The sequence below is a fragment of the Grammomys surdaster genome, unplaced genomic scaffold (assembly GCF_004785775.1).
Source record: "Grammomys surdaster isolate TR1022 unplaced genomic scaffold, NIH_TR_1.0 241, whole genome shotgun sequence".
In the NCBI taxonomy this organism is placed as follows: domain Eukaryota; kingdom Metazoa; phylum Chordata; class Mammalia; order Rodentia; family Muridae; genus Grammomys; species Grammomys surdaster.
The window spans coordinates 568,840-588,775 of NW_021604686.1; the positions used below are offsets into that span (position 1 = coordinate 568,840).

The window sequence follows — 19,936 nt, forward strand, 5'->3', positions numbered from 1 at the left end:
AAAAAAAAAAAAAAAAAAAAAAAAAAAAAAAAGAAATTACATCTAGCTACATAGAATCCTGGGATTACATACACCTGTGGCCAGCACACCTAGCCAAGGTCACCACCACTGATGCCAAGATCAGCATTATGTTCTAGTCCAAGGGTACCATCCTACTTCTATGGGAAAATGGTTTAACCAAGTTTTTACTTTTTACTTTGTCAAGTTACACTGGAAAAACCAAACAAACCTCATCATCAGGTGGTTCAAGATCAAATGTAGAGGAGATATCCTATCCTAACTGTGATATTTTAATTTTATCTGCATGTAAACACAGAAGTAGTCATACATATTTTTTTTTATAAAGTCTTCCAAAGTTTTGGGAGTAGATAAGAACATGGATTCTACAACTAGAATTTATGTTCGGCTTCACAGATCAACGTGAGATAAAGGATCAGAGTGACTTACAAAGAGGAAGTGATAAATTGTTCCACTGTTTTGGATGCTGGGGAGGACGACGGCTTGCCCGGAGAGCAGGCTGAGTAGGCAGAACTTCCTTATCTCTGTATTTACACAGACAGGCTGAAGACTAATGGGCCAATCTGGTTTAAGGGCAAATGAAAACGAGACGAAAGAGCGGAAGGAAGAGGAGAGGCACTGCACTTTTAATTGGTTTATAACCGTGAAGCCGGTTACAACCAAACACCGACTTGTGGAGATTTCCATAATAGGATTTCCCATGATAGGTAGCTCATAAATCTCTATTATAGAGGCTGCAATGATGTTAATTTAGGCAAGAATATTATATTATTCTATGTACTACATAGTAGCCATTTTTCAAATATTAATAACTTGACTCCTTGAGATTAGAAAAATACCTCAAAATGGTCTGACTTCAGATGATAAATTTCTAGTCCAAAAGTTATTTTGGAGAACAAACCACTCTTTCCAGAATAAATGGACAAAGTTCTTACTGCCAATTTTTAAAAAATTCCTTTACCCAATATTTTCTCTACTTGAGATCAACATAAGCTTTTCAGCTTCTCATTTTCATTTATCTCTTATGAAAAGAATTTACACTCTTTCCATATAAGGCTAGATGGCCTGAACAGGGGCATCGCAAGGAGCTCTCAGAAGAACTATTCCCACAGGGATCCTGGTCCCATCCCCCACGCTCTGAAACACAAGCAGAATGAGGAAACGTTCACATTCCTAACAAGAGAAAACTGTATGGGAAAACCTTCTTAAAATGCTGCCAATTTCAGCAGATTCTCTCTCTCTCCAACAGAAGAAACTGAGTGACTGCACCCCAGAGACACTAGAGGGAGCTACAACATCAGCATCCAGGCACCACAGCACACTGTACCAGACCAAAATCCAGCTGCTGAATGTGAGAAAAATATACGACGGTTGGTCTGTCTGTCCGTCTGTCCATCCGTCTGTCTGTCTGTCCATCCGTCCGTCCGTCTCTGATTCATCAAAGTTAGTGATGCTGAGTTCACTCAGTAAAGTGAGCACTTGATGAGAAGAGCGGAAGCTGGCAGGAGTCCTCCCTGGGTGCAGAGGTGTCATGCTCACCAGCTCACAGGCATGCTTGTTTGGTCCCTGCTCTCCGGAGGGGTCAGGGGACCGTCACGAAGGGCAACTAGCTGATCCCAGCATGAATAATGCACAGGTGCAAAGCAGGGGCTTCAAGGGAAAATGGGTACGTGTTTGAGCTGACAAAACACACAGGGGAGGAGCAGTATCTTGTTGCTATCAACTAAGCAGGCCAGCAAGCTCCTCCAGCACTAGCCACCACAGCATCCTGAAGCAATCTGACAAGATTTCCAAATACAGGACGGGGACACTTTAACCACTGACAAGCTATCTGCTGGGAAATGGAAAAACAAACACAAACAAACAAAAAAGAATCAGGGTCAAATTACCCTCTCTCAGGACCTTTTTAAACCAGGGTCAAACACAGAACGCATACACAGCCTGGTCTCAGCAGGGGATCTGAGCTGGACAATGGTTCCTCACACGTAATCTGAAAAGTTTAATTCCAAACATTCATTTCAGTTCAGGGGCTCATTTTATGTGTTGCTCATGGCAACTGCTCTGCCTACCTTTGAGGCAAATTTGTCATTATAAAGCATTTATGTTTGTAATAAGAATGTCAAGCCAGACAGCTAACTTTTATAAAGTAGACTGTGGGGGGCCGTGACTGCAAAGCCACAGCCTGAGCAGCTGGGAAGGAAAAGACAGCGCACGTATGTCCATAATTACTGACCCTTCCAGAACGTCCTCACTGTCTGTTCCCTGGAAAGTAGACCTACCAGCCTGCTGCCCTTTGGATTTAAGGCAAGAGGCAGAGACATGGGGTGGGGTGGCATAATGATATGGACGGAGGTAGTCACTTACTACTATCTCTTGATTCTTTGTCCCAAGGGTATCTTGAACTGCTAGTGTTCACAAGCCATTCTGTTCCGCACGCACCCCCTTACGTACGCTGCTGACCTCAAACCTGCATTTACACCCTACATTTATGTCTCTGACTCTTACACTGTAAACATTGGCTGAATAGCTTGTGTTGTCTTATCCTATGAATTCCTAATATTCAGTACAACCAAACCTTTCGACCCTCACCCTCTGGCCTTTTCTGTTTCTGGTGAGTGCCTCCATTATCTGGCTCAGTTTCCTGTTTTCCAGCGTCAAGTCCACTCTGGATTTCTTTCCCATCCTTACTCACTACTTTCAACTGATTTACAGCTCCTACTGGTTTTACTCCTAAATATCTTTTGAATCATCCTTTCTTTACCTCTACTGTTACCAGGACTGCCTTCCTAGACGACCACAAAGGCTTTCCCACGGGACTCCTTGCTTCTCCAATGAATTCCCTTAAAAATAACTTTGACAGGGAGCAGAGCCATCTTTAAAAATCTGCTGTTACCTACCTATTTAGATACCCTAGCAGTCTCTCTTCACAACTGTATTTCCTGCCCCCTTTCCATTCATTCTTACCATGGTGGTCTATCTTAGCCAGTCTCCCATTCCTGTCTCCCTTACCCTTTCTGTCTGAGGCCCCGTTTTCATCCCTTAGATGTCAAAGGGATTCCAACCTTTGCTTTCAAAGCCTTTCTCAGGTGTTACTTCTGACAGAGAGAATGTGCTAACCGCTCTGAACCTCTTTTGTACCTGGACATCTCTCTTACCATAGTTAGCTCATTTTTTGGGTCTACTTTAAGAACAGACACTTGTATCTCAGGGCCTAACAGAGAACAAGGCACACAGAACATGTTCAATTTACCTATAGAAAACACTAAGAAAGAGCTACATTGAATCCAGTGTGGTTATGTTGGTTATTTGCCCAGAGCAGCCAGAGTACACGAACAGCTTTCATGAAACAGATGGAAGTTGGCACAATAATGGGGAGGGGGGCAATAGCAGACAGACCTGAGTAATCAATGCTCATGACTGACCTGACTACAAGACTGAGGAAAACTGGATCAATGCTGGCTGTCTGCTGAGACGAGTTTGCCCCAGAGGCTCACCAACTTTGTACCGAACAGAACTATACCCAACGACAAGGTCCTTCGTCATTCTATTCAATTTTCTATTCTTTTCCCCAAAGAAAGTAATAATTACAAAATGCAGGACTCTTCAAAAATAGCCTACATTAGCTTTTATTTTTCCATTATGGGCCCAGTGTGCCTTCAGCCTTCTTCCACTTTATCAGCAGGGAATCTCATTTCCTTCCCTCACTATGAGTTTTACAGTGCCTCGGTGAGCCTTAAGTGAGATGGGGATTGGAGGGAGTGAATTGTAGACGGACACAATGAGAAACACTGACGATCACATGCACTGTCCTGTCTGGGCTGTTCTGGTGCAGCACATGGAAGCACAGCTGCAATGTGGGGTGCAGAATGGAAACCTCAACTTCTAAACTGATACCCAGTGTCTGCTGTTCTAAGTATGTAGGTCATTTACTGCTTGACAGTAATTCCTCGACCTGCTGAGGAGTATCCTTTACTTCTAGTGACAGAGGTAAGATCCTCTAACCCTGTAGGCAATGTTGTTACAACGGCCTTCAAAATAGGCGAAATGTCACTCTATGACCGATGTCTGGGCCTCCACACCGTCCATGCTGAGGATGGCACATTGTAGGAATCTGCTATGGACTTGTCAGGCTGGCCAGGGATTTTAATGCTTAAATTACTACAAAAATGGTCACACGGCTAAGAAACCCATTTGGAACCTAGGAGATATTTGAGAAGGCAACTGTGTAAGTCTTTACTATTTTACTTGTGACTTAGAGCTAAGGACCCAGGTTAGGAATTCAATTAATGTGAACCCAAACTTGTAATTCCCACTATGTTCTCTCGCCTCATCAATATCAAAGCTCTGACTTTTTTCATATTAGGGTATCTATTTTGGTTCCAAGTTCATACGAGTCCAAGCCTCTTTCTTCTGAGCAGGTGCCCAGCTGGGCCTCTGACACTTCTGCACACATCGAGCCAAGAAGCGAGGTGCTCACTAACCTGGAATGGCTGTGCATATGTAGCTGGCTACTGGTCATCCACTTTCTGTTCCGTTTCAGTGTTGGATATATTTGTGTTGAATTGTCAAAGTGGGAACGGTTTCCCATCTAGATCTTCCCTGACTACTAAGCTAGTAATTAACTGCCCGTGCAGACAGTGTGCATTCGTTGTAAATTTCCACCAATAACAGCTATTCCCCTTAATGCTTTTCATTTAGTGTCTTGCTTTCTCAGCATCTACCCAAATAAGACAAATTGGGATTTGAGTAAAAAGTGCAATAAAAGGCGCTGGTCTCCACAATTCACCTCAACTTTATTACAAGCTTTTAACAAGGCTGTGGAAAAGAGAGTAGCCCTGCTGGAATAACAGGAAAGTCCCCATGTCTACTGAGCTGAAGGTTAGTTGCATTTTTACATATGTGAAGCATTAAGCATCTTCTTTAAAGCAACTTCATCTAAATTTAACACACAGTCTTCCATGCCAGCATTTGTTCAAAGATTATCCGTTGAGATAAATGAAAAAAAGTCTTAGTATCTACCCAATCTCTTCTAGGCAAAAGGCATTACATGAGGACCTATCTTACAGCTCAAGTACAACGATGGGAAGAGGTACTGCTTAGGACTCAGGAGTCAGTCTACCATGAAACTGCTGTCTCTCCAAAACAGGGTATCTTCTCTGGCCTCCATTTCCTTTAGCAAAGGATGATGAAGGCCCTTCTAAAATTGACTTTAGTCTATTAGGATGATTGGCTAGTGGCTACTATGATTCTTTGAAAGACAAAGAAGGCAATGGAGATTTGACTTGGGATAGCAGGGAGGTTCAGTTCAAGTTTAATCTTATGTCTAGTTTTATTTAGAGACCAGGGAAGTAAGTTAGGGGCTGGAGTCCAGCCAACGTGCAGCTCACCCAGACAGTCTGGTCTGCTGGGTGGTAGTCTGCCAAGATGAGAGAATTAGAGAAAACATGGATGAGGAACAAAGGAACATGGGAACTGAAGGTAACTGTTTGTGTGGGAATCAGTTTGGCTTTTCCTTTACTAAGACTTCCCCGCTATGACACATGGTCGTGTTTTGAAATCGGCTCAAGTTCTCAGCCTCTCAGCCTCACGGGCTCTCAGCCTCCCGGGCCCTCAGCCTCCCGGGTCCTCAGCCTCGCGGGCTCTCAGCCTGGGGACTCTGCCTTTTGTGACCAGGATCTCAATTGCTCCTCCTTTGAGTGACATCTCTGTGTAGGCCTTTCCTCCTATGACAAACCCTTCTACGAACAGTCTCATAGCACCATTTAGTCTGAACTAAATCAAGATCCCAGGGATGAGAAAACTCTTTGGGAGGCGTCATGTTTCTTGTGAGGCCCGAGCTCCTGTGTTTAGCTCTTGAGCCTGTCTAGCTTGGCCGTCATTTGCGTGCTTTACAGATAAGTCTTCCCTTGGGTTTATATTCCGCTTCAGGGTGCTGCCACTCTTCCAGGGCTGTCCTTCCTAGAGGTCTATGACTGCTGCCTCCGTCTTACACCCAGCACTTACTGACCAGGCTCACACCTTCGGCAGCTCGCAACCACACACCCCTTCTTGTCCTTTGTCCTGCTGCAGTGTGGGTGGACTCAAAATTACCTAGGCTACCGCAAAAACACACTAGCGACCTCCCGGCTTTCAGTCTTTTGGGCCCCTCCCACTATGACTTTCACCAAAATCATTACTTTTGTATTAATCCCCCTGCTTGAACCTTCATTGTAGTCTGTCTTATTTAAGAGTTATATTTTTGGCTTTCTCACTGCATTGTAAGCTCTATGAAGGCAAAGCTCTTGCCTTATGCATATGTATTGATGTGAACCCACAAAATATCATAATGTTTTGTATTGTTTTTGGAAAGGTCACGAAATATTTTACCCAGTGCCCGCTGTTATATATTGTACTAGGTTCTAAGCACATAGGAATTAGGAAGCCATGGTCCTTGCAGTAGATGTCAAAAGTAACGGTGGGCAAGAGACACATGAATGTTTCTATATTGTATAATGGAATTACTGCTCATTTGTTCAACATAACATGATAACATTATGCATGTATTAAGTCCTGTGTTTTTTTTTTTTTTTTTTAGGACAGAGTCTAGCAATGTAGTCTAGGCTGGCCTGAGACCCAAGATCTTCCTACTTTAGCTTCTCGAGTGCTGGGACCACAGGTATCTGCCAACCATGCCCAGATATCCTGTCACCCTTTTCTCTCACAATGGCTTTATTATGGTTTGACTATGACATGTTCCCATGGGCTCATGCATTCGGACATGGGGTCCCCAGCTACTGAGGCTGTTTGGGAAGCTGTAGAACTTCTGTGGGGCCGCAGTGGAGGAAGGGGGTCATTGCGGGGAAGACTGCGATGTTTACAGGGCTGCTTCTGCTCCTGCTCATTCTCTCTGTTTGCTAATCTAACAAGTCATGAGCAGGCAGCATCACGTTCCTGCTACCACCGCTGCAGGCCACTCCTAGCCCTATGCCTTCTAGTCAGGATGGGCTGGCATGGCCTCAAACTGTGAGCCAAAATAAAGCCCTTAAGTTCCTTCTGGTTCAGGAGTTGGTTCTAAAAATGGGAAAAAGTGATGAAAAACAAAACAAAACAATAGTGAGAAGTAGGGTGGCTTCTGGGAGGAAGCTGACCTCTTCATTCTTTGGAATAGGTCTGGGAGGAGGAATGTGAAGTTTGGAGCTGCAGGCTAGAGAAACCCAGGATTCTGTAAGGTCAATGGGTGAGGGTAATATATAGAATTTAGTGAGTCAGTCTGGTTGGGAATTCCGGAGACCAGAATGTCAACAGAAATGTGGCCAGGCTCATGAAGTTGCAGCGGGAAGCAAGGGTTCTATCAAGAACGGGACAAGATGCCATTTATGTCACATGCTAGCATAGAATCTGGTTCTCTTCTGCCTATGTCCCAAAAATTTGAGTGAAGATGAATTCAAAAGTAACAAAACCAACTTGACTGGAAATTTCAGGACGGTATAGCATGTGGCCTATGACACGGTGTATCTGGTCACTGGCTGGAAGTGGTTAGAGGAGCATAAAGGACAGGTCAGGAGGACAGGACAAGAGCATCTCTCATGGCTAAGGATATGAGCACAGAGAGACTCAGCTGTCTGCACTGGCACATGACATTAGTTGGGAAGTTGCAGAACTTGTAGCATGAGGGCCTCACTGCAGGAAGTGGGTCACTAGGGGATAGGCCTGGAGGATTATAGCCCACTCTTGTGTCTAGCCCTAGTCTCTCTCTGTTTTCTGGTTCACTGAGATGTGAGCAAGTAGGATCATATTTCTGCCACCAGAGCCACAAGCTGCTCTAGCCATAAAGCCTTCCCTCCATGATAGACTGACGTCTCAGACAGTGAGTCAAAATAAATCCTCCCCGCTTAAGCTTAAGAAGCTTCTTGCTATATACTTGCCTACAGTGACAGAGGACGATATGTAAGTCTTAAATATAAGACTTAAGAATAAACTATACTAGACTTAGAAAAGATATGTGCAAGGCTAAAGAAACATAGCCAGGATGCTATGGGTAAAGTCCAAGTTAAACCCAGTTCTTCTGACTTTAAAACCTAATTCTTAATCGCTTCGTCAACAGGCCTCAAAAATTCTATAGGGAAACCACCGTGGGGGATGCTGCTACAAATACGGTTTCCCAGAGCTCACTGCCAGCAGTTCTGATTCTGTAGGTAAGGAGATGGTCCTGTGAGGGAGGGTCCCTCAGGGAGTTATGGATTAGGTCATCTGTAGATCAGAAGGCTGGAATTCTTCATTGAGTCACACTGTCTCCCAGGAGAAGGGCAGTGCACGCAGAAGAACCAGCATGTGCGAAAGCTGAGGCACATGAAAGCGGGAGCTATTTATGTTGTGGTAGAGGACATAGATGAGTAGCCAAGGATAACTGAGGGGACCTGTGCCTTTAGGAGCCCCAATGTGATGATCTAGAACCTCGAATGCTCTAGTCTATCCCAGCCACTGAATAGTCACAATATTATCTTTCAACAAAATCAGAATCATCTAAAGTGACCACCACTCTCACATTGGATTTAACTGTATCCTTCTATTCTATAGGTCATTTTAAACAAAGGTGTGCTCCTACTATTTGGTATTCTAGGACACTTTAAGATAAACATTTTTCATCTTATATAGTCTTTATAGTCACCAATTTTAATGGTTACAAACATTTAATTGGGATAATGTGCCTTAATTTGTTAAATTGTTTCCTTAATATCAGGAGCTTAATTTGTTTCTAATTTTGACATCAATGAAATTCTTGAGGTTGCTACATTTTTGTAGCATTCTCTTATAATCTTAAGGGGAAAAAAAGATGTTTACATCTTTGAAGTAATGAGAAAGAAAATATCTAAGTATAAAACCTATCTAAATATGAGGCTGAGACAAATTCTACTATTAAAGAATACTAATGAGTAACCTATACAGTGTGGACTGCCTTTCCTGTGCCGCTGACAACAATACATTATCTCATTGTATTTTACATGCACTCTATAGTTTATGAAAGCAGTTTCACTACAGAGCCATGCGTATTATAACAATTTTATGAGCTAGGCATGGCAGCCAGTTTCTGCTGATGTAAAAACTAAAAGAAGTTCCTTGACCTGTTTAATAATAGAGATAAATTTCAGAATGTGGGCCCGGATGACTTCAAAGCTCTTTATTCTGTATTAAAATGCCTTTTAGTTTATGATAAATTCAAATAAAGTTATTCATGATGAAGAAAACTTAGAATAAATGATAGAAAAATCTTCAAATTCAGTAAAAGTTCAAAATTAAAACCACTCATTTTAGAACAAAGAGCAACATCAGCACCGGTTACGGACTGTACTGTCTCCCATAGACAAGGGCTGTAAGGAGACAATTACGGCTAAGCGCGTTATGAGCGGGAGCCTCATATGACGTCAGTAATATCCTCGTAGCAGAAAGACACCTGAAAGCTCGGCTGCTTTCTCTATGATGTCAGGATGCATTGAAAAGGTGGCTGTCTCTAACGCCTATGAAAACCTTCACCAGAAACCAAGTCGGCCACAACAATGACCTTGGGTTTTCTAGACTCTAGAATTTGGAGAATTAAGTCATGGAGTCTATGACAGTTTTTCTATCAGCATAAGTAAACAAAAACCGTGGAAGTACCATTCCAACAATAGTTAAGAATGTTCCAGAAGCAGCCTTAGAACTAAGTAGATGCTGAAAGTGTTTAAAATGCATGTTAGAAAAAGCCTTGGATAAGTGTGACGTGACAGCTGCAGGAAATGCAGGTGTTAAAGGAGATGGTGCTAAGGCCTCTGAGGGAGAAGAAGAGCACATTACTAGAAACTCCGAGAAAGGTGACCCATGTCATAAAGTGGCAGAGAGCCTGAGACTGCACTGTGTTCTCATGGTCTGTTGAAGAGAGAACGTATGAGATGAAAGTGGATTTTTAGCTATGTTTAAGTCAGGCAGTGAAGGAATACCTTGGCTTCTCCTGACGGCTCACAGGTCAATAGAAAAGGGGAAAGGAGATGCAGACTATCTGGTCTGATCACAGTGCAGAAGGCATGCATGTTTAATCTTTTGTTTTGTTTTGAGACACGATCTCAGGTAGCCTACTAGGCTGGCCTCAGACTCTGTGTAGCTGAGTTGAGGACGGCTTGAACTCCCGATTCTCCCGCCTCTGCCACTGGAGTGCTAGGACTACAGGTGTGAACCTCCACAGCAGGCTTGAAAGCTTGTTCTTTACAGGACACTAAGGGTGTGGGCCAGCCAGCCATTTGATAAAGAGGTCTCAGCAGAAGTCAGGGACGAGGACAAGGTCATGAGCGCAGAGAGCCAGTGTGGGTACAGTTTTGTCCAAAGAGGAGTGGAAAGACTCGCAGCTATTCTGAATTCTACAGGCCTGGTCCTTGGAGCTCTTTGGCTGCCCATGCACATTCTTCTGTAAGGAAAAGGAAGAAAGCCATGGAGGTGATAAAGGGATCACGACCACTGCTGGAGAGACGGCTCAGAGGTTAGCAGCACTTACTGTTCTCAAAGAGGACCTGGCTTTGGTTCCCAGCACTCACATCAGACAGCTCACAATGGTCTGTAACTCTCCAGTTCCAGGGAATCCAGTGCTGCCTTCTGGCTTCTGCAGGCACTCACACACATGGACTGCACAAAAACTCATGTGGGAATGTAAACATGCCACATACACATTAGAAAAAAAAGACTAAAAAAAAAATATCAATGTTGTTCTTCTTACTAAGGGTCCAACGGATAGGGCTGTTTCCTTTTAGGTGTCAGCAAAGAATGAACCTGTTTCTCTAGATTTACAGAGCTGGGGGTGGGGGTGGGGTGGGGTGGGGGTGGGGATACACAGTGCTTCAGGGTAGAGGGCCTTTTTGAGGAGCTATATGAGTGACAGAGTATCAAATGAGAGCATCTTTATGAGTTACAGGCACTTGAGACTTGTAGATTTGGACTTTGGTACCTATCTCTCCTTTCTCTCTTAACTCTGATTTCTCACATTTCAGGATGGAACGTCTAGCCTATGCCTGTGCACAACTGTATCTGGAAAGCAAGTAAGTTGTCTAGCTTTCCCAGGATCACAGATAGCAACGCTGTGTTAAGTTGACTCGTACCTTAAGTTTCATTCATGTCTCATTTAGAGAGTATGTAGGCGAGACTTTAAGGGCTGTGGCGTTCATCCTTGGGAATAAGACTTTTAAGGCAGTTGGGGTGTATTAGCCTGTGACAACGACATGAGAGGGAGGGATGGAGGACTAAACTGTGTCTCTTCGTTTACACGCTGAAGCTCTGAAGTACATTGAGGCCGTATCTGAAGATACAGCCCACAACGAAAGAGATACTTAGATAAGTCATATGGCTGGGACCTGCATACTAGTGGACCAGTGTCATTTTAAGAAAAGACATTTCTTTTAGTGACTCTCATCACATGTGAGGACTCAGAGAGAATAGTCCTTATCAGAGAATAACCAACTCAGAACTCTGACTTTGCACTTTTCGGCTTCTAGAAACATGAGAAAATCCATTTCTATTGTTGGGCTAGCGCTTTTGATTGGTAGTCAGGTGCTTGCCTAGCATACATAAGACCCTAAGTTCAATTCCCAGCAACACACACACATATACATGAATGCTTATTTAAGCCACCTAACCAATCTATGATACTGCTATGGCAGACTGAAAAGCTGATACAAAGTAAATATTTTAATAGTTTACCACTGCAGTAAATATGTAGGTACAATTCTTTACCTTTCAAATGGACTTGCTTTTAAGAGACCGGCCCCATCTGTTAGGCTCCTCTAAATTCACTAATATGGGAGGGGATATTTTAAGAAGACAAACAGTAAAGACAGTTGTTTGGACCAAACATTGGTTTCATTTGCTCATCTCTTCAAATGCAGGGGTCTCAGAGCTCTTAGAATTTATCCCTTTAAGATTGTAAATCAATTAGGTACTTCTGGAAATGCCCGGAAAGTCTTCAAAGAGACATTTATATTCAGTATTTAGTGTAAAACACTCTTTCCCAGACCTGCCAACAACTACCAGTATATAATCACTTGCCACCTGTTCTTTTGAGATTGCTTTTGTATTATTACAAGCAAAGAAATCAATACTACACCATTGATTTAGGAAAGAGACAAGATTGTATGGCAATAATACATAAAGTTAGTCAAGCCCCACTTCTCAATTGTTTTGAAAGAACAGATAGTTTTATGCCCCTTTCTGAAATAGGTACTCATTCTGCATTGGTGATCTTGTAGCAATAAAGTCCCAAGATAGATAAGGTACTATAACCCCAAATGATATAATAGCTCTTGAGAGCTACACAGAATCTCAAAATGTCTTTTTATACTCAACAGCAATATATTAACTAGAGTCCATATCTTCTCGCCACAGTTTATCCCTTGGTTTAATTTTAAAAGTGTGGGGTGCAGCATCAGGTCAAGACAGTCAGAGGTGGAGGTGGTGAAACTGCAGAATGCAGCCAGCTGAAGAGCTGGTCCAAACACGCCTTGATGGGGAGGTAAGGCCAATTGTTTACCTTGCCCATTCATTTACTAAGACGCCATCTGGCCTTTGTAAGCTGAATGAACGAGTAAAAGTCATTTAGATATGTTAATTGGTTTTGAACCAGTGAATAGAGTCAGTGAGAGGAGGCAGTGGGAACGGAGAGCTTTATACTCAGCCTGTGCTCTTAGCACCTTCCACGTGTCTTACCTCATTGGTCACCACCAGAGTCCCATAAAGTACATAGCTTACCGCTTAAACATCTAAAGAAGAGGAAACGTCTGTGAGACCCAAAGACTTTAACTCTCGTAAAGTAGGGGAGAAGCCAAAGGCAGCTTACGTACCAAACAGCCCCAAGGACAGCTGTTGTTACTGACACAGTTACTAGATGGTAAAGTCAGGATCAGAAGGCAAGCCTTTGGGAGCTCAGAGTGCACACCGAAGTTCTATCGGGACTTGTGGTTGACTGCTGGCAGTGAGTGTAACTGGACAAGGACACTCAATGTCAAGTGGCCTGGGGATCTCAAAGTACTGGGCTGTCTGGAGTGGTTGATGTGTTTAAAAAGTATAAACATCATGGCAAAGTATAGTCTGCACAGTCAGAAATATCTGAAGTGTGTGTATGTGTGTGTGTGTGTGTGTGTGTGTGAGAGAGAGAGAGAGGGGAGGGAGGGAGGGAGGGAGGGAGGGAGGGAGGGGGGGAGGGAGGGAGAGCGCATGAGCAGGAGTCTATATTCTCCTTTCACTCTCTGGGTCCCAGGGATTGCACTCATCAGACTCAGTCATCAGGCTTGGTAGCAAGTATCTTTGCTCTGTGAGCCTTTTGCTGGCCTGGTATCTCTGCTCTGTGAGCCTTTTGCTGGCCTGGTTATCTTTGTTCCGTGAGCCTTTTGCTGGCCTGATATCTTTGCTCCATGAGCCTTTTGCTGGCCTGATATCTTTGCTCCATGAGCCTTTTGCTGGCCTGATATCTTTGCTCCATGAGCCTTTTGCTGGCCTGGTATCTTTGCTTAAATCCTAGCTCTGCTCCTCGATGTGTGACCTTAAGCAAGTGAGTCACCACACTGAGCAAAACCTACCTCATGTGTCAAATGGAGAAAAAAGATCCTTGTGAGCATGATGTGAACACTGAGTATTAATTACCTTTTCTATAAAAGTGTTTCCCAGGAAGCACACGAGTTACAGCGGAGGGGTAAGCAAGGATCTCTTACTTGGTAGAGAATAAAGACAGAAACATGGAGTGAAGGGACACCACAGGCTTCTTTCTTTTAGGTAACCACTGCAAACTGCCAAAGCTTAATGGGTACTTCTTTTAAGAAGAGTCTGTGTTAACGTCTGTTATAGGTTTATGCTCTTTCTCAATGTGAAGGGATTTATAAATACCATGGAAAAATACCTCTGGGTATGACTATGAGGGTGTTGGCAGAAAGGTTTAAAAGACTAGGAAAGACCCAGCCTGAATGCGGGCAGTAGGGCCCTTATAGGCTGGGGCCCAGACTGAGAGAAGGGAGGTTAGCTGGGCATCAGTGCTCCCTCCCTCTCTGCTCGCTGACTAAGGAACAACGTGACCAGCCAGCCCTGCTATGTCTTCCCCACCGCTACAGACTGTATCCTACCCTACTGCGAGCCAGAACCGACCCTCTATCCATTAGGTTGCTTCTCGTCAGGCATTCGGTCTCAGTCCTTCCAGTCTCCCACCGAATGTCAACTTCCCCGTATTTCCTTAGTGTCTATTTTTCCTTTCAGTAATAAAGCTGCTTAGTAGGCCATCTCCTAATACAGGACGCTCACTCACTTTCACACAGTGGAAGGGAGAGTGGGAAGGAAGAACAGACCTGCTTTGGTAACAAGGTGATGACTAAGATTAAGGTAAGGCTAGGCACTCACGAGGAAAAGGCTGACAGATCTCTATGAGTCTGAGGCCAGCCTGGTGCATGTAGTGAGTTCAAGGCCAGACGAAGCTACATGGTGAGATCCTGTCTCAAAAAGAAAGAAGAAAATATTAAAGTGAGATTTTCAGTATTTTCCTACCTTGACGGCATAGTTACTGAGTGGATCTTTTGCATACGAGGCAGTGTAGTAGACCGCGTCTCCAGCTTCACAGCACGGTTTGTCGCTGGTTAGCCTGAAGTCTGACCAGCTGTCCACTCCAAAGCGGAGTTGGTCTTTCTGCCCAGCCATGAAGAGGTCTTCACATTTAACTGCCAGTCTCTTCAAGGCATCTGTATGAAGGCTTCGGAGTTTACCCACCACCTCCTCCCGATTGTCAAGTCCTCGATAAAGTGCTTGTCTCTGTGGCTTCTGGATGCTTCGAGTCTGTCTACAGTAGAGACCACGTCGGCTGGAGAGTGACTCCATACTGTTGGAAAATCTGTCTTTAACACTGAGAGTAGCTAAGCTGGAGATACTGTTTGCTGCTGAAGGAACAGGTCTCTCCTTATGCAAAGGTCTCTCCAAGGATTCATAAGACTCGACGTCCAGTCCCTTGAGTTCATAGCTAATAGAGGATCCAGCACTGCTGGCATCCCAGTTGGGATCAATATCGTAGGTGGGATTAGCCATGACGCAAAGACTACTTTCCATGGATTTCTGAAGGTCTTTGGAGATTGGCTCTGTATTGGCTCGTATCATTTTCTTTGGCAGTGGGGGTGGTGTGGGCTGGGAAGTATTCAATACTTCTTGGTCTGTCTTCTCTCCAAAGGCAATGGCATCATCCAACGCTCCCTTGGGATGCCTTGGGTGCTTGGGAGGTATCATAGCAGCTCTAGATTGTCCTGTATCATTTTTAAAGAAAGAAGAAGAGAATGAATCAAAAATGTCAACCTCATTTCATAATTGAAACAAGTAGAAATGTGTGATGTAGCCACGGGGATTCTAGCAATCGTCTGTCAATGCTTTGACTGAAATGAAATGTGAAACCAAGGAGCTAACGCCTGAACATGGAAGGTATGAATCCAAAGCTCGACTGGAGTAACAAAGATGAATTGTGTCTCAGCATTTCTCTGTCAGAGTTTAGGTGGTGAGCTTTGTTTTCAAAAGGAATCCAGATTCTCCAGTCCTGTCTCCAATAATATTGTTAGCTGTCACCACACCACAGGACTAGAAAGAAGAGACACTAGAAACATCTGCATGTGACAGCAGAGATGACAGCACTTGTGGATCAAGAAAATACCTTGGAGTCCTACTGAAAACAGAATTGAAACTAGCAATGAGACCACTGCACAGAGCCTGACAAAATATTCTTCTGTTTCTTGCAGTATCATTTCAATTTTATATTGTATGTAGCACCTTACATTAAAAATATGGACATATAATTTATGGATCTAATAGTTATGTTTAGAAGGCAAAGCACACAAAGGTTCAGTGATACTTTGTTTTTTACATAATAGAGAGAAGACATTACTTTCTAAAGATAGAAATATATCATCAAAGTTCTACAGGAGTACTAAAATTAGCCATGTTTTAAAAATGAGGCCTTTACTTGAGAGATAGAGGGAGAACATAATGTCTGGTTATGGATTGCATTATGTTGTGGCCCTAACCCCTGGTATCTATGAATAGGTCCTCATTTGGAAATCAAGTCTTTGCTCATATGATAAAGCTGAGGTTAGGGAAGGTGCCAATCAAATATGGCTGGTATCCTAAGAAGATGAAAACACAGTGTGAAGACAAATAAGGAGACCACTATGTGGTGACAGAGGCAGAGACAGAAATGATTTAACTGTAAACCAGAAATGCCAAAGACGGATGGCCATCATTAAATGCCAGGCAGAGGCAAGAATAGATCCTACTCAGTATCTGAAAAGAAGCGTGGTTTTGTGGACAGAAGTTTCAGTTCAGGTCCCTAGACTTCATCATTGTCAAAGGTTAAGTTTCTGTTGCATTCAACAACCCATTTAAGGTGCTTTATTACAACAGTCCTAGGAAATAAATACATTTTCCCACTTATAATCATACAGAGTTCAAGTAAGTGGATGGTGTGATGGTTAATATTATCAACCTGATATGATCTAGAACCACCTAGGAGGCCTTTGGCCTTATCTGTGAATGTCTGTATGAGGCTAACTGTGGTGGGGAGAGCCACTCCAAATGTGAGCAGCACCATACCTGGGATGGTGACCCTGAACTGAATAAAAGAAAAGATGGTAGGCAAGTGCCCTCTTGACCTCCCGGCTGCAGGTACAAAGTTGCCTCATATATTTTACTGCCATGGTTTCCCCACCAAGCTAGGCTGTCCTCTTAGACTGTGAGCTAAAACAAGGCTGTCTTCTAGGATCTGCTTTTGTCACAGCAAGGAGGAAAGTCACAGACATAGATGCTTCTGAGGATGCTAACGTGTGCTGGCTTGTTTTGCTACAACATATCCTTGAAGAAATATCAATGGTGAGAATTGATGTGACGATGATTAATTCTACTTCTTATATATAGTACTTTGATTAAGAATACCTAGGAATTTAAATAAACTATTTATTAACTACCACATATATACAGCAAACTGAAGGATCTCTGGTCTCCATTAACAGCACATAACAGTGTTTTTATAAGGAAGAAAGCTGCATTAAACACAAAAATATACAGAGAATGCATGGGGGTGGGGGTGGGGGACAGGAAAGAAGAGGGAGAGAATAAAGGAAAGAATATATAGCTCTAAAGGAACAAGGGTTTTAAGACTGGGATGTGGCTTGGTGCAGTGCTGGCCCAGCATGCACAAACTCTTGGGTTTAACCTTTATTAGCATACAGCTAACAATGAATTAACTAACTTACTAACAACTAACAACTAACTTCCTTGTCACGTAGATGGAAACACTGATAAACTCTACCAAATGCTTAATATTAAACCAAAGCACTATTACCAATCCTTTGCAAGCTCTTCTAAAACAGTAGAAGGGAAGAGGTTGAATTTTATAGGAGCAATGTTACCTAGACAATCAAACCAAAGGCCTCCGAGAAAACTAGAGACTAATCTTACTTATGAATATAAGTGAAAACACTATTAAAGTATTAGCAACAGAACCTATCAACACTTAAACATCATAGACACAATGATATGCCATAACAAATTGGGTTTATCCAGAGAATACATGGTTGGTTTAACACCTTGTAATTAATCAGGATATTATACTAACAAAATAAAGGAAAAAAAAAAAGGAATCTCGTATGATCCTTTCAAAATTCAGAAAGAATTTTGAATCTTTCAAAATTCAAAATTAGATTTATCAGAAAGATATCTGATAAATCTAATGCCTTCCCATGAAAACACTCAACAAATTGGGACAGATGGGAACATACTCAGCCTGATAGCTTCTTTTGTCTTTTCTCTTGAGTTTTTGTTTTTGTTTGTTTTTTGTGTTTCTTTTTTTTTGAGACAGGGTTCCCTGTGCAGCATTAACTGTCCTGGAACTCACTCTGTAGAGATCCACGCACAGAGTGTGCTCAAACTCAGAGAGATCCACCTGCCTCTGCCTCCCAAGTGCGGGAATTAAAAGCATGAACCACCACTTCCCAGTTTGATAGATTTTATATCAAACCAAGAGCTAATATTATACTTGGTGACAAGATACTAGATGATTCTTTCTTAATGTCAGTAATACAAGGACTTCTGTCATTACCATCTTTATTCTATATTATACTCAAGCATTACCCATGGAAACAGTAACAAATAAAAACACGCAAGTTAGAAAGAAGTAAACCTGGGGCTGGAGAGATGGCTCAGCAGTTAAGAGCACTGACTGCTCTTCCTGAGGTCCTGAGTTCAATTCCCAGCAACCACATGGTGGCTCGCAACCATCTGTAATGGGATCCAGTGCCCTCTTTTGGTGTGTCTAAAGACATTGACAGTGTACTTACATATATAAAATAAACAAATCTTTAAAAAGAAAGAAAGAAGTAAACCTATTCTAACATGTAGATATAATCTTGTATTTTGAAAAGCACAAGGAACCATATGAATATTTATTTGAAGTAGTATGTCAGGGCTGTGACTCTAGCTCAGATGGTAGAGCACTTGCCTAGCATGCAAGGTGCCTTGGGTTCAATTCCCAGCACATCACTAAACTGGACAAGGTGGAGTATATACATAATTTCAGCACTCAAGGCATGAAGACAGGAGGAACAAGAGGTCAAACCATCTTCAGCTACACAGTGAGTTTGAGGCCAGTGTGAACTGCATGCAAACCTGTCATTAACAATCAAAATGAAAAAAAAAGAATATACCAGTTTAGTGAGACTGCAAGTATATAATCAATATACAAAAATTAATTGTAATGATGAATCTAAAACTGACATTAAGAAAATAACCCTATTTGCAACACAGACTAAAGTATTAACGGATAAATTTAATTAAGCAAGAGTTGCATGTTGAAAACTATAAAGCATCGTTGAAAGAAATTAAAAAGTACCAGGATAAATGGAAATTAGTCATGTTATTAAAAAATCAGTCACATTATTAAAATGACTAATTTTATGCAGTCTGTTTAAACTCATGGATCAGAGACTTTAATATTGCTAAGATGGAAATATTCCCCAAATTGACCTACAGATTGAATGTAATCCTCATCAAAATCTCAGTTGGATTTTTTGCAGAATTGATGTGGGGACCCTAAAATTCATGTGGAAACCTAAGCAGCTTAAGAGTGGCCAAAAATAGTTTAGCTCATTCCAAAATTATAGTAATCAAGATAGTGTGGTGCCTTGTAGATGAATTCAATTGGTTTGCAAGGTCAGAAAGCAACCTTTACATTCAACTATAAGGGGTCAACTATATTGACAAAGGTTGTCAAACAATTCAGTGGAGGACAGAACAGACAGGGCTGTGAAAGCATATTCAGAACATAAGAGACAAGAACAAAACCTAAGTTGGAGACCTATCTCACACTATACACAAAGATAAACTAAAATGCACAAAAGATGTCAAAGTAAAGCGAAAACTATAAAACTCTGTATTATTCAGTGCTGGGGCTCAAACCCAGAGCATCAAGCATGACTGAAGGATAGCCTCACTTCAGAAATGTGACAAAGCACAGAAATAAATGGCCTAACACCCAGTGTAAAATGACATAACAAAACAGTGTGCTACAAGTGAAAATAAAAATAAAACCTTGTATACTTCAAAGGGCATCTTTAAGAAGGCAGAAAGAAAACTTCAGACATTGGCAACATCCCTGTAAACCTGGTACTCTGGAGGCCGAGAATAGCCTTGCTACATAGCCAGACCTTGGATAGACACCAGAAGGAGAAAGAAGAGGGAGGGAGGAAGAGCAGAAAGAGAGATGAAAAGGAAAACAAGAGAGGGAAGAAAAAATACACATCGCATATTTGGTAAGAAGCCTGCAATTAGACTACACAAAGAACTCTTTAAAAAGAGCAAGAAATTCACAGACATTTCCCCAAAGATAATATAGACCAATACAGACATTTCCCCAAAGATA

The 19,936-nt window shown here is 42.3% G+C and overlaps 1 protein-coding gene across 1 annotated transcript in view; it reads right to left on the bottom strand.

Moving 5' to 3' along the window:
- Peak1 (pseudopodium enriched atypical kinase 1) overlaps positions 1–19,936 on the bottom strand; it is a 57,378-nt gene that overhangs the window by 10,386 nt on the left and 27,056 nt on the right. The window contains exon 3 of the mRNA XM_028774451.1: positions 14,539–15,281. Coding sequence (XP_028630284.1) covers positions 14,539–15,281 — 743 coding nt within the window. The remainder of the gene's footprint in view (positions 1–14,538; positions 15,282–19,936) is intronic.